The 14653-nt window shown below is 41.5% G+C and overlaps 1 protein-coding gene across 1 annotated transcript in view; it reads left to right on the top strand.

The window, feature by feature from the left end:
* Positions 1–2097: 2097 nt before the first annotated feature.
* Positions 2098–14653, top strand: part of PTPRZ1 (protein tyrosine phosphatase receptor type Z1) — a 102851-nt gene continuing 90295 nt past the window's right edge. The window contains exons 1-2 of the mRNA XM_059816096.1: positions 2098–2143; positions 3842–3907. Of these exons, the coding sequence (XP_059672079.1) occupies positions 2098–2143; positions 3842–3907 (112 nt within the window). The remainder of the gene's footprint in view (positions 2144–3841; positions 3908–14653) is intronic.

Here is a 14653-nt window from a genome sequence, read left to right as displayed (position 1 = left end):
GCAGCTGACAGTTCAGGCTGAGTGGAGGTAAAACCGTAAGGAGGTTGTCCTTTTGTCCTCTCGAGTCTAGCAGCTGGTATCTCTTGACACCACTGTGGCAAAAAGGACAGGCATAAAGGGCTGGTAAAATTACAGCAGCATGGTATAAATTACAGTGGCAGATTACGCATGAGCTTGTATCCTGCGTAGCAAAGCAGTATGTTGAGTGTAGCATCCCCATACTTTGTGTCTTGGGCACTGTCCTCAGAACACCCTTTTTACCAAGGCTTAGGAGAGGGGTCTCTGGTGGATACTTGGGGCTTGTTGCCTCAGACTCTCTCAGAGGATTTTTCCCAACAGAATTCAGAGGTTTAAGGTCCCGTTTCCACTTCTCTGACTCATTATCCTGGCACGGAGTGCCAAATCAAGAGGGCCTCCCTCAGAGACATTTCTTTCTGTTAATCTTTAAAGCTATTAATTTTTTTACCTTTACATATGAATAAATACACATTGAAGATCTGAATGTTTCATTCACAGCAGTAAATCAAAAGCAACTCAACCAAGACCAGTAAGTGCAAAAGGAATATCAGACTCATGTCAAGAGGAAGAAAACCTGGATATTTATACTTTTTAAACAGGAAAAAATATCTACAAGATCTTATTACTCCCAGCACTGCGCTTGAACCAGAAACCCATCTTCTCTGCTCACCATGACTGAACATGAGACAAGGTCAGCCACAAATCAGTCAGTCCCGCTACCCCTCATGAGCAGAGGGGGGAGCATTTACCACCATTATTCCTGACTTCATGGGCCTTGGGCACTGTGGTGAGCACTACTTGGACAGAATATGAAAAGAAACAAGTCTCACAGCCTCCCACAGAAAACTTTGGCTTTGAAGGAGGGTAGAAAAAGGGAACAAAAAGCATCTAGTGGTATCTTGCGTGTCTCCTTGACAGGCATAGAAAGATAACCATAAAACTGGTTAAAACATGATCCTGCAACTGAGCTGCCTTGTGCTATGCATAATCAACAATCTATGGAAACATGTTCAACAGCTTCCTGGAAGCAGAACAGAACATCAAGGATTTTTTGCTTCATAAAGCAGCGCCTCAACCAGTAAAACTGAAACTATTTTGGGCACTGGCTGAAGATGTCAGTCAGTGTCACAAGAGTCATGCTGACTGTCAAGCTGATAAAGCTCAAGTATCACTATCATATAAACCCGCAAATTTGACATCAGTTTTGCCTTCTCTTTTGTGAAGATGTTCTCATTATTACTATATTCATTTAAATTAAATATAAGGAATTGAAATACACTATTTGACAGAAGTACCTGCTGTCATATACCATGAACAAAAGGGATGTCAATTTATTAACTCTAAATAAAATAATTAAAATAATTTCCTTCCAGGTGATCTCTACCCAGTTAGCTGGTCAACACTGACTGTTTACCCAGCAACGCTTTATAGGATGCATGGTTGTGTTTTGCCAGGGCAGTTCACACAAGTAGCTCAAGGGAGGAATTGCTGCATTCACTTGTCTTCATACACTCACACACAGCTTTTCTCTGACACCCGTGCTAGCTATGATTCCTCAGTTGCTTCCTTCCCCAGATGAAATTTGCTTTCCTTCCCCAGTTTTGCCACATACTTGTAGTGGAAAGAGGCAAGACCAAAACCACTGACAATCCCTGCAGATGCGAGAAGACACATGGCTGTGAGTGTGCTGTGAAGGGGCTGTGGGAGCACAGAGGTGAATGGCAGAGGAAAGAAGGTGTATGAACTCCTAACATCTCCTGGCGTTTATAAAGACTTTCCGTAAGATTTACTGGGTCTATAAGTGTGTAATGCACCAAAAAAGTGAACCTTGCCCCTTTTTTTCTTGTTCATTGAAGCTCTCACTCCTTGTCCGTCAGACCTCCATGTGGAATTTAAAAAGTGGTGGGACGCTCTCACGCCCAAACCCTGCTTAGTTAGCATATGAATGCTCAGCTAATTGTTTGAAGTAACAATTAGGAGGACAATGGATAAAGGAGGAAACTGGAGACAGCAACTAACACCTGTGAATCAGAACTTAAACAGCTTTCTTTTACATAATTAATTAAAGAAGTAGGCACAATGCACATTGACTTGAAAATGTCGTCCAACGACAGTGCTGGTGCATGTAAATGCCTTTTCAGTGCCCTTACTTATATGTAAGGTTTGATCTTTTTGTAAAAATCCTAGTCATGAATGAGTGTTGCAAGGGGTATTTTTTGGCGGGGAGGGAGAAAGGGAGGAGAAAAACATGTAGGGGCAATCGCAATTTCATGGAGGAGGCAGAAATCTTGATGAAGTTATTAAAATGTATGGACTTCAGATAGGTAGCAGAAAGTCATTGTAAGACACAGAATTTTAACCTTGCAAACAGCAGTTATTTAACATCATGTTAAAGATTTAACATCCTTTAATCAGCACTACATACTTTTCCGCATTAAAGAAAAAGAAGTGGATACTATGAAACTGTTTCATTGAATTTTATTTATTGCAGAATGTGAGCAGAATTCTATAACACTTTCTCAAGGAAGCAATCCATATGTGTGCTCAACGTCCTCATATGCAATTAATTCTTAAGTAGGTTATACTGTGCTTCTCTAGAACAGTATTTAATGACGCTAATTAAAATTATGACTCTCAAAATGACAGTCTCAAAAAAACTATCTACAATTTACATATATTAATCAGTATTAGGGGGCATAGTCGTCTATTTGCACACATCAGTAGTGTTGCTAGAGTTGTACTGGCATAAAAAGGATAACGGAGAAGTTTATTTAGTAGTCAGAATAAATCAATGAGTATTTCAACAGTTAGATATTTCTCTCTAGAGAAATACAGTGCTATTAAAAAGTATCTAATATCTAGCCTTCTCTCTCCCTAAAGTTTATGGAGATACAAAGAACTTCACATACCTGATGGTAGTACACAGTGAAATGACATTTTAGAATATTTTGTTCACTATCTTTAAATGGTATCACTAGTACAAAGTTAGAGAAAATATATAAAGTCCTGACCACACTGAAGTGGAAGTTTAACTCACGTTGACTTCCAAGTGATCTAGATTGGTTCTTTCTAAAGGACATCACAGAAGCGGGTTTCTTCAAGGGGGAGTTGTATTAATTTTAAAAGAGACCGCATGATTGTGATGAAAAATTGAAAGAAAGAATGAGAGAGAGAGAAAGGAAGAAAGAAAGAAAAGAAAGGAAGGAAGGCAGGAAGGCAAGAAAGAAATAAAAAAGAAAGAAAAAGAAAAAAGAGAAAGGGAAGAGAGAAAGAAAGGAAGAAAAAAATGGAAGGAAAGAAAGAAAGGAAATTGAAATAAAAAAAGGAGAGAGAGAGAAAGGAAAGAAAGAAAGAGAGAAAGAGAAAGAAAGAAAGAAAGAAAGAAAGAAAGAAAAGAAAGAAAGAAAAGAAAGAAAGTGAACATAAAAAACTGGGTGGAACATAAAGAAAATAGACATAATGTGAACATAAAGAAAGAAAACTGGGTGGAATGACATTTGGGGAGAATAAACCATTAGTCCTACCAGTATACATAGGTCAAGTCTTAAGCTAAGAGTTAAAAATTGAATAACAAATTACATTCAGATAAACTGAAAAGCACTTCTGTTTACTTTGTTTGTGTCCTTTATATGCTGCAATGTTGGTGGTATTTATATGCTGTTTAACCAATGCTTACCATTTGAGGTCCAAGATAAGGACAAAGTATATAATTCATCAGTAAATAAAAAAGTGATTATCCTGTTGGAGGCGGGGGTGTCATCTACACTTCATGTTCCTGTTAGACTTCTGCTTTATATATTGTAAATTTGTTGCTATCTTGCAGATTTGGTGTACGGATACTATAGGCAGCAGCGGAAATTGACTGAAGAGATTGATTGGTCATATACAGGTAAGCAAAACTGACTATTGAAGAACTTGTTTCACTTTGATATTTTCATGTTCATTGTTGTAACTTCAGGAGCCTGTTATGTCTATATACCACTTTCCATATGCCTAAACAATTGATAAAGTAAAAATGTGGGAAATGGAGTCTGAAAAATTGCAGGAATGTTACAAGAGGAGAGACTATTTTCATTTCTTACGTCTGTTACTTTTGGAAAGAGAAGGTTCTCATCCTTAAAACATTAACCCTGAGATATGATTTACTTGATGAAGGCTGGGCCAATAAATTGTTACGTGCTCTTTTATCATCTTCGTATTACTGTTCTGGCAAGTTTGAAAAGTAGACAGAAAGGCTGGAACAAGGCACAGCATGTGATGTGGGTAAGAACATATCCATATACTGCATATGAACTTCTGCACTTTACTTTTGAGCACCTGAGCATCCTTTCCAGTTCCCACTCTGATTCTCCTAAAAAATCAGTCACTTGGGCTCTCTCATTTGCATGAGTAAGAACGGTATAACCTTAAATTCTGCACGACCTTTGCCTCATCACAGAAGGACTATGGGAAATCCACAATTTGCCTCCTAGATTCACCCGTAAAAGTCAAGGCACTTTCAGTAATATTGAAAAGGTAATTTTTTCCTAAATGATAGGTATATTTTACCCAGAATGTAAGAAGTAACTTCCTGAGGATGTGCATAGACTCTTACATTTTTAATGATTTAAGTTACTGTGTCAAAACTCCGCAATTTATGAAGAGAAATAAGGACTGTCAGATTTCACTGTTTCATATATTTGGTTCAAAATATGTTCCTGTAGTTAAAGAAAGTTACACATTCTTTTTCTTTCTCTCACTCTCTTTCTCATTTTTGAAAGACGTTTTTTATCTTCCAGCGTAAAACATATCTAACAAGTTTTGAGCCTGGAGAGAATTGAAACAGGCTAGTCATAAAGCCTTCAAAATGAGATTTATAATGAAAACTCCCACTTACACACATTGTACTGCAAAATCCAAGCATAAGATCAATCAATTCAATATTTCGTGTTCAAAATCCATCCATTTTTTAATATTGCAGCTCGGGGAATGCAGGGATAAGCCTCCAGGATTACAGGTGACCAGAGGGCAATTTATGAGTTTACTTTCAAGAGTAGCGAATGGGTTTTGCATAGGATATTGGAGGATAGAGCTCTTCCCTAGCCTGCACAGAGCACCCACCCGCTGTGCAGCTGCTGCAGCAGCCGCAGGTCACGTTTACTGGATAGGTTGGATGGCAAAACAGCACAGACTCTGCAAGCCAGAGGATCCAGACCTGTTGGTTCTCTCCCGTAACATGAGATACCTTCGTGTAGTCATCTCGCTCCATGTGCATTGCCCTAGTGGCTCTGCTGTTGGCAAAGCCTTTCTCCCTGTTCAGACCTACACAGTCAGGGGCGTGGGGTGGCCGAAGGTGAGAGGAGCCCTGCTCAGCAGTGTGCGCCCTGACCTGACCGGCAGCCTCCTGCCCCTGCAGCACCCTCCCCCTGGTCCTGCCACCTCCCCAGGCCCTCCGCCTCCGCGTGCCCCCAGCTCTCATAACGCAGCCAGCTCCAGGCATGGTTGCTTGTGGATTTTCGAAGCTTTTGGGGGGGCTGTATGTAAATCAGGTCCTCCGTGTCTAGGGCTGCCAACTGTATTGAGAGCCGTGTGGTGTGTGGTACTTTCCTGAAATGCCAGGTAATTGGTTCGTGGCATGAAGGGAATACACGAATTCAGCTTCCACTTAAAAAAACACACTCTTCCTGAATGTGAAGAAAAACTACAAATTTTAACATTGTGTGTTGGAGGCACAGAAGTCTAGAGGCTGAGGCATATTTGGTTTTGAGCTCATTTATTTATAATCATTTATTTACTTATTTTAATCTCATCATTTTATTCCTGGGGCAAGTGATATCAAGTACTGTATGTATAACTACTATACCTAGCTTAGACTTGCGGTTTTGAGGCATAGACCAACATGTATGTTTCTGAATAGATGACCTATGCTTTGTCAGTTCATCCCTTCCTCAGACACCAGTTATATTCTTGTGTCTTATAACCCACTCACTGAAAGATCTGAAAAATTAGCCTCTGTGTGCCAGTGAAGTGTTGCGAGTGGGGCTTGGGATCCTGCAAGTGTGGAGTTTAACCCACCATAACTAAGGAAAATCTAACTGGCTTGCTGAACTAATCTGAGCAGGTGTAATTCTCCATATCAAATAAGAAATTTCAGATACTTTAGCCACAGTGGGTCAATACACTCCTTTACTGGGATGGTGCTGTGAGATGGAAGTAAAATGGAACTAGAGAAATAACTTGAATCTTACCTGCTGAAATCGTCCAATTTCTGAAGGTGAAGGTTCATAAAAAAGCAAATTCGCATACTGTAATTTATGTGACTCACCATCAGATTTTTACTCTCTGTAAATGTCTAATGAAGGCATAAATGTTACTGGAAACATTTTGTAGTACTTCTAAGGGCTCTGCTTTAAGCCACAGACAAATCCTGCATGTGCAAGCATGAATTTAGGTTTTTTTGTCCTGACTTTGCATATATTTGCATAAACAAATACAGGGTTAAAGAAGTGGAAAGTGCAAGTGCACATTACAGTTGCATCTGATTTTTTCAGGAATAAGTGGTTCTTGAAGCTGGTTTGTTAGTAAAATGACTGTATTTTAACAACCTTTCATTGTGTTTTTCATAAGACAGTGATAGAAATAAAAATTTTATAACAACATGAATATTTTCAAATTACGTCATATACCAAAAGTGAATCCAACCATTTTTGTTGTAGAAAAAACAAGTCTACTGAGAAAGTTCATTTCCTCAAATCAGTTATGTACTAATTGATGACCAAAGATCGTTTAGACATTATTTAGCTGCACCACTAAGATTCAGCAATCTCGTATTATTTTAAACCATAAAACGAACAATATAAGCTTCAATTATTTCTCTATCCTACAGATGAAAGATGAATTTTTATTGATGCTTTGTTTATCTGCATTGTTTTTGCCAGAAGGAATGATATAATGCTGTTTTCTGCTTTTTAACATGGCTGGTTGATAGTAGTCCGTGAAAACTTCAAGTCTGAATGTTCATATGTAGAATTGTCAAATGACATCACAAAGATTTTTTTTTTTCCCCAGTGAAATTTCTTTCTGTTGCATTTTCACTCTTGGGATTTGGGTTCTTGTTCACAACAAACAAGTTAAGTGGTATAGGGGAAAAAGCCTGACCTGAATTCTGCTAAAAGCAAGAAATTCTAAACAGCCTTCCAGGAATTACGAAAGCTGAGGGTTTTTAAAAATTGAATTTACTATGTAAATGAATAGCACAGCCAGTTCAGTGTTCTTTCTCTCATCATTCAGGGGTATTAAGTTCAGTTTGTGCTGCCATTCATTATGTGATACACTGATTCACAATTGCCTTATAAATACTGGCAACTCTGATCTTCAGCAAAGGGTGGTTTTAGTGTAAACTCTTGGGTCTCTGGGTATTCAAAGAAAAATATTGTTGTTTGCAAGGAGAATGCGAATCATATTTCCCTTTTCTCTGGGGGAAGATTCATGAATCACAGAATAATTTAGGTTTGAAGGGGCCCTTGGAGATCATCTGGTCCAACCCCCTGCTCAAAGCAGAGCGAACTTTAAAGCTGAAGCAGGTTGTTCAGACCTTGTCCAGCAGAGTTTTGAAGATCTTCACGGAGGGAGATGCTGCAGCCTGGGCAGTGTGTTCCACTGTCATTTTAAAGAATTTTTTTCATTTACCCAACTACAATTTCTCTTACTGCAACTTGTGACCATTGCCTCTTGCCTTTTCCCTGTGCACTGCTCTGTAGATTGCCTTTACATAACAGTAGACTTCAGCTAGGTTCTCCCTCTCTCCTGAAGCCTCAGCAAACTCGGGTGCCTCAGGCTCTCCTCATACGTGAAGTGCTCCAACCTCCTGACCATCTCAGTGGCCCTTAGTTTTGTTAATACCCGTCTCATACTGGGTTGGGGAGGAAGTCGAAACTGGACTCCGCATTCTTGATGTCACCTCACTCGTGTGCAGTAGAGGGAAATGGTCACTTCCCTTGTCCTGCTGGCTGCACTCTTGCTAATGTAGCCCTGTACTTTCTTGGTCTTCCTGGCTGCAGGGGCACACTGCTGACTCACAGACAACTCGTTGTCTGTCAGGATAATTAATTATGAACTTTTCAGATAATTTTTAATATCTGGTGTATCTCAGTAGTAAAACATGGCAGTATGTTGATGATGCCCTTCTGGCCCTTGCACCGATACTTTCCACAATAATAACGGCTAAACGCAATGGCTTGTTGGTTTTGCTCCCATGTTGAACACTGAACTAATCTCGTTAAGCTTAAAATTGTTACCATTCTACGTCTGATTCAACACCCCCTGGAGATATCCCCCTAGATTATCATTCCCCATTACTAGCACTACACAGAGAAAACCTTAGTTGTCAGTTGAAAGGCTGGTTTTGCCACCCAAAGTCCTGGAAATTTGCACTGATGGCTTCAAATGTTGATGCCTGTAGTTTGGCTCAGAAATGAAAATGGCCTTATTTTCAGTGGTACTGAGAAAATGTAATTCTCTTTCTTGCCCAAACAAGATCTAATGTTTTAATTTCAAATGTTGTTCTATCATCTTTGAGTACTGAGGAGATTCTTCTGCAAAGTCACTGCTCATAAAGTTTATGGGAACGTAGGTTGTTGCTTATGTCCATAATAATTTACAGGAGTATTTCGCTTTTTGCTCAGCCTAAAAAGTGAGCAAGGACCTTCACTATCTATCTCAGCTGTGACTCAAGAAAATTATTTTGACATTGCTAGCTAATTCTACTTATTTTGTGAAATGTCTCCTGCTTCTATTACCCCACAATTTGATCCTGGTAAACTAGAAAGTTTCAGGCTCTCCTCTCATCCTCACCCTGTCTCCCTATTCAGCAGCCATCTGCTGGGAGAATGGACAAGGCCAGGCATACAGGCATTGCTTTCTGCCCTGCGGCTGCAGTGGAGAAGAAGCTGTGCTGAAGAGTGTGTGAGTGTGGGCATCCATGCACACTCCTGATGAGACAGCTCCAGAAGCAGGGCAAAGGGAGCTAGAGGGTAGAGGCGTAGGGTCTCATCCTATCCATTCCGGGCCAGGGTGGAGTGTGATTGAGGAGCCATTCCGTGAGACAAATCCTGACAATCAGGCTGTGTGGGACAGTGGGAGGCACCAGCAGGAGCCTGCTGGAGGTGGGATCCAGGAGCTGCTTGCTGAATGGACTGATTTAATAGGCAGTTCTACCAGACCAAGCTGAAATGTCTCCAAGAGAGCCCTGGCCAAAAGCTGGTGAAACCTTCTGCCTTCACTGGATGGATAAAACCATGCTCTGGGGAGATGATGCATACCAAATTAAGTTCACATTTTTTCTTGCTAGCTAACTACCATGGCAGTATCAGCATAACTTTGTGAGAAGATCTGGTCTTTTTATCACCTCCTGTGAAACAAATCACTTTGTGTTTTATATTCACCAAGTATAATCATGACTGATGTGCTGTATCTGTTGTGAGTAGTAAAGAAAAGCCTATACTCTTGGGCCCTATGGGTTCCTTCTGTAAAGAATGCAGCATAAGAAATCAAAATAACATGCATTCTTTTATTAACTCATATAAAAACAGCTCTGCAGAGGGTCTTTTCTTTTTCAGTAGACCTTATGCTTCAGAGGCTGTCATACCTTTTCTTGCATGATAGCTTATTACATGTATTTACATCCCCCAGATCACACAGTCACTCATGGTTCCAGTGTTTTGTGACTAAATTCACAGGCTCATTAATCAAAAAGCCTATGACATTATTATGGTTTTGGGAAGGCTGATGATTCAGGAACAGAAATTACAGTGTTATGCATCAGTTCACATCAGAGAGACAAGGTGTCCTCAAGCAGGAAGCTACATGCTGGCATTGCTGGCCATAGAGAAATCCCTTTTAAGATCATAGAATCATCATAGAATGGTTTAGGGTGGAAGGGACTTTAAAGATCATCTAGTTCCACCCCCCTTGCCATGGGCAGGGACACTGTCCACTAGACCAGGTTGCTCAAAGCCCCGTCCAACCTGGCCTTGAACACTTTCAGGGTTGGGGCAGCCACAGCTTCTCTCGGCAACCTGTTCCAGTGCCTCACCACCCTCATGGTGAAGAATTTCTTCCCCATAATCTACCCTCTCTCAGCTTAAAGCCATTACCCCTTGTCCTGTCACTACATGCCCTTGTAAAAAGTCCCTCTCCAGCTTTCTTGTAGGCCCCCTTCAGGTACTGGAAGGCTGCTCTAAGGTCTTCCCAGAGCCTTCTCTCCTCCAGGCTGAACAACCCCAACTGCCTCAGCCTGTCTTCATAGGAGAGGTGCTCCAGCCCTCTGATCATCTTCGTGGCCCTCCTCTGGACTCGCTCCAACAGGTCCATGTCCTTCTTATGTTGGGGGCCCCAGAGCTGGACGCAGCACTCCAGGTGGTATCTCACGAGAGCGGAGTAGAGGGGGAGAATCACCTCCCTTGACCGGCTGGTCACGCTTCTTCTGATGCAGACCAGGATACGGTTGGCTTTCTGGGCTGCAAGGGCACACTGCCGGCTCATGTTGAGCTTCTTATCAACCAGCACCCCCAAGTCCTTCTCTTCAGGGCTGCTCTCAATCCATTCTCCGCCCAGCCTGTATTTGTGCTTGGGGTTGTCCCGACCCGTGTGCAGGACCTTGAACTTGGCCTTGTTGAACTTCATGAGGTTCGCACGGGCCCACCTCTCAAGCCTGTCAAGGTCCCTCTGGATGGCATCCCTTCCCTCCAGCATGATGACTGCACCACACAGCTTGGTGTCGTCAGCAGACTTGCTGGGGGTGCACTCAATCCCACTGTCCATGTCACTGACAATGATGTTAAACAGCACTGGCCCCAATACTGACCCCTGAGGAATGCCACTCTTCACTGGTCTCCACTTGGACGTCGAGCCACTGACAACTCTTTGAGTGTGACCATCCAGCTAATTCCTTATCCACTGAGTGGTCCAGCTGTCAAATACGTGTCTCTCCAATTCAGAGACAAGGAAGCTGTGTGGGACAATGTCAAATGCTTTACACAAGTCCAAGTAGATGATGTCAGTTGCTCTTCCTATATCCACCAACGCTGTAACCCCATTGTAGAAGGCCACCAAATTTGTAAGGCACAATTTGCCCTTAGTGAAGCCATGTTGGCTGTCCCCAATGACCTCCTTGTTTTCCATGTGCCCTAGCTTAGTTTCCAGGAGGATCTGCTCCAGGATCTTGCTGGACACAGAGGTGAGACTGACTGGCCTGTAGTTCCCCGGATCTTCCTTTTCTCCCTTTTTAAAAATGGGGGTTATGTTTCCCCTTTTCCAGTCAGTGGGAACTTCACCGCACTGCCACAACTTCTCAAATATGATGGACAGTGGCTTAGCACCTTGATCTGCCAGTTCCCTCAGGACCCGCGGATGCATCTCGTCAGGTCCCATGGACTTGTGCACCTTCAGGTTCCTTAGATGGTCTCGAACCTGATCCTCTCCTACAGTGGGTGGTTCTTCATTCTCCCAGTCCCTGCCTTTGCCTTCCGTGACTTCGGCAGTGTGGCTTGAGCCCTTGCTGGTGAAGGCTGAAGCAAAAAAGTCATTGAGTACCTCAGTCTTCTCCATATCCTGGGTGACCAGGTCTCCCGTTTCCTTCCAGAGAGGGCACAGGGTATTGAATCAACAACCCAAACCATGTTATTCAACACAAATAAGATCTCTATTCAGTATATTTGTGATCAGACTTTTGAATTCATATGAAGTGATATGGTTTGGAAGAGTCTGTTTCAAACGTCCTTTCTTTTCAATCATAGGAGCTGATCTTTGAGCAGTAGGTTGCTACTGGAGGCAAAGTGCAATTTATTTAGCTTTGAGTCCATCAATATTTGTAGGATAAACTGCACAGAAAACTGTTACAAGGGTTTTTTTTGGAAGGGAGGTAAGAGGATTGGACCCCATATTCAAGGACCTTTCAAAGTTGGATGCTTGTAGGACAGGTATGAAGAACCACATGTTGGTATTCATATTTGGCTCCTCACTGGTAAAATTATAGCATTTTTCTGTCAATAAAGATTTAAGTGATCTGTTTGCCAGAGTTTTTTGATAAGGAACTCTGAAAAGACCTGTTCCTTCCACCATTTCACTCCTTAAATGCTATAAGCAAAGGAAACAGCTGGGTCATTTTCAGAAACTGCACAGCATCTCATTCTGAGCATCAACGAGATTATTCAAACGCAGGAGGGTTGGTTTCTGAAGTGTAGAAATCAAAGCGTGAGGTATTTGCATAGTGTGGCACTGCTGTTTTGATAAGGTCTGGCCAGGGGTCAGAAAGATGTAGAAACTACCCATTAAGTAAATGTGTTTGGAAATTAAAAGCTTTTTTAGGAGTGCTGTCTTTGGGAATACACCGAAGTAAAATGAAAAAAGCAAACTGTGGATATCTCACAGTAAACTACAGCCTCTTGTTAAGCCTCTTTGCCCTTCAAAATGATCATAAAAGTATCCTCGTGTATATACTACTGAATGATTTCTTATTTACAAGTGCATTCAATCTGTGGTGCAGTGGGAAGGATACGTTCTTGAGGACTACTTGCTTAAAAAATACACAGATGATTACTTTGAGATCATCATTACCTCCATAGCAATATGATTTAGGGGTTTGTGAAGTTTAGAGCCCAGCAAATAATTCTCCCATTGCTTATGTTTACAGAAGGCCTTGCTTTACTCACCTGCTCAGCCTATTTGTTTAGGACTTTCTTATGAACATTTTTACTCAAAGGCTCTTCTGCTGTATTTATAACCGTTTCTGGTTTTTTTCCTGATGTATTTAAATCACATTCATTTCAGTATGCACAGTTTGCTAATCTACTGGAATAAGGGCGATAACTAATTCTGTGCGACGTACTCACAAATTTGAAGTCACGCATGACCATTAATTCAATAGAAAACAAACCCTTCTAGATAGTTTTTCCATAGGTCAATAAGGGTTAAAGCAGTCCTCCAAAAGGCATGGTTACACAAGTCTGCGTGGCTAGGAGCACAGAGAGAAGGAAGATGAAGGGTAAGAGGAAGGATCCTGAGAAGGAGGGAGCAGGAGGAGTGTGGCCTCCCTCTTTGACAGCAGAAAGCTCTCATGTAGGCTCAGGTGCCCCTGAAGCCACAACCAGTGAGAGACATGTATTTTGCAAGTGTGCCTGACTTAGTTAAGCAGAGCATAGGAGGGGCACCACATCTATTCCAATTTCTAAATTTTGAATGCTAAGTTACTGCAAGTTACTGTAAATGGACTTAAACCGCGTTTTCATGCTGTATTTTCGAATTTCATCTTCAAATGTTATAATGTGACTTTTTTCCCACAAAATAATATTTCTTCCAAAACTTTTCAAATTGAGAAATGAGGGAAGCCCATCAGCAGTTTTATTTTAGATGGATCAGCATTTGCTGAAAAAAAAACCTAAACCACTGAAAAATCCTGACCTTTCTAAAATTAACTTGTAGGAACGGCACTTCCAGTTCCATAGGTCTGCCCCTACCATGTGTAAAGAATGTCACCTTCTCATTTCAGAGGTAAAAATAAGCTTTTACTTCTCTTCAGCTGCATGTTAGAGCCAGCCCAGTTTGTAGCTTGGTGGCTGGACCCCCTGCTCCCTTGTGAAGCATTACCACGGTTGTTGCATTTCTCTCCACCTGCTCACTGTTACGTAGGCCAGGAGTTTGTGCAGGTGTCAGCAATAGCTAGTTCGGTCTACAGGCTTGCTGTAAGTGGTAGTAATTCATGACAAAGAGGGTAAATTAGCAAGGGACAGAAATAACTTTTATTTGTACACAGAATACTTTCTGTCAAGAGTTTCTAAGGGATGGTATGTTGTGTTAATTTACATAGAGTTGGCTTATGTGCAGTATCATGACTGGCACATTAGCACAGTTCTAAGAAACCTGAATCATACAGGAGAGTTATGCAGCTTTTTATTTACAATGGGGAGATCCATTCTAGGAAGTTTTCCCAAAGAGGTCTGTGCTCTGTTTCTTTACCAGGGTAGCAGGCTATCCACACTACCCTGAAGAAATAGTGGGCATGTTGAAAAGCTGCTTACATCCCAAAGAAAGTATATGATTCCAAATTAAGACTCTGTGCCCCTGTACTTGTCCTTGAATTTCACAGCCTTTCTTCCCTTTGCCTTTTTTCTACAATTTTTCTACAGTTGTGGTGCATATGAAACCACTCTTCCACATTCAAAGTCATCGCTTCTTGTGGAGAAAGTCCTGCTGAAAGCTGTCAAAGTCTATAACTGTTAATTTGCAGCAGTCCACAGGAAAGCGGCTGTGGCACTGTTCATCCACTAGATTCATCAGCTGAACTGTTCCCTCCATTATTTGGTTGCCAGAATCACAGAAGTTCAGTTCTGAGCATCTCTTTCAGCTGTGAAAGGTGCATAAAGTCCTTTTTGTGAAAAGCCAGGTCAGGGTATCTAGCTGCATACGTATTTAGCTAGTTCTTTCTATGCTTCAACAGTTGTGCTTGCAACAAATGCCATATTCATCCTGTGGCCGCCTCTTTCTGCTCTCTTCCAAGAGCTTTCTTTATGAGAAATTAAACTGTGGCTTGATCTGATATTGCCTGGCATTGATCCTATTTTAGGAGCCACAGAAACAATTGACTGTCTTCTTCCATCCT

This window comes from Gavia stellata, chromosome 4, assembly GCF_030936135.1.
Source record: "Gavia stellata isolate bGavSte3 chromosome 4, bGavSte3.hap2, whole genome shotgun sequence".
In the NCBI taxonomy this organism is placed as follows: Eukaryota; Metazoa; Chordata; class Aves; order Gaviiformes; family Gaviidae; genus Gavia; species Gavia stellata.
This window is presented reverse-complemented; position numbering and strand designations above follow the sequence as displayed.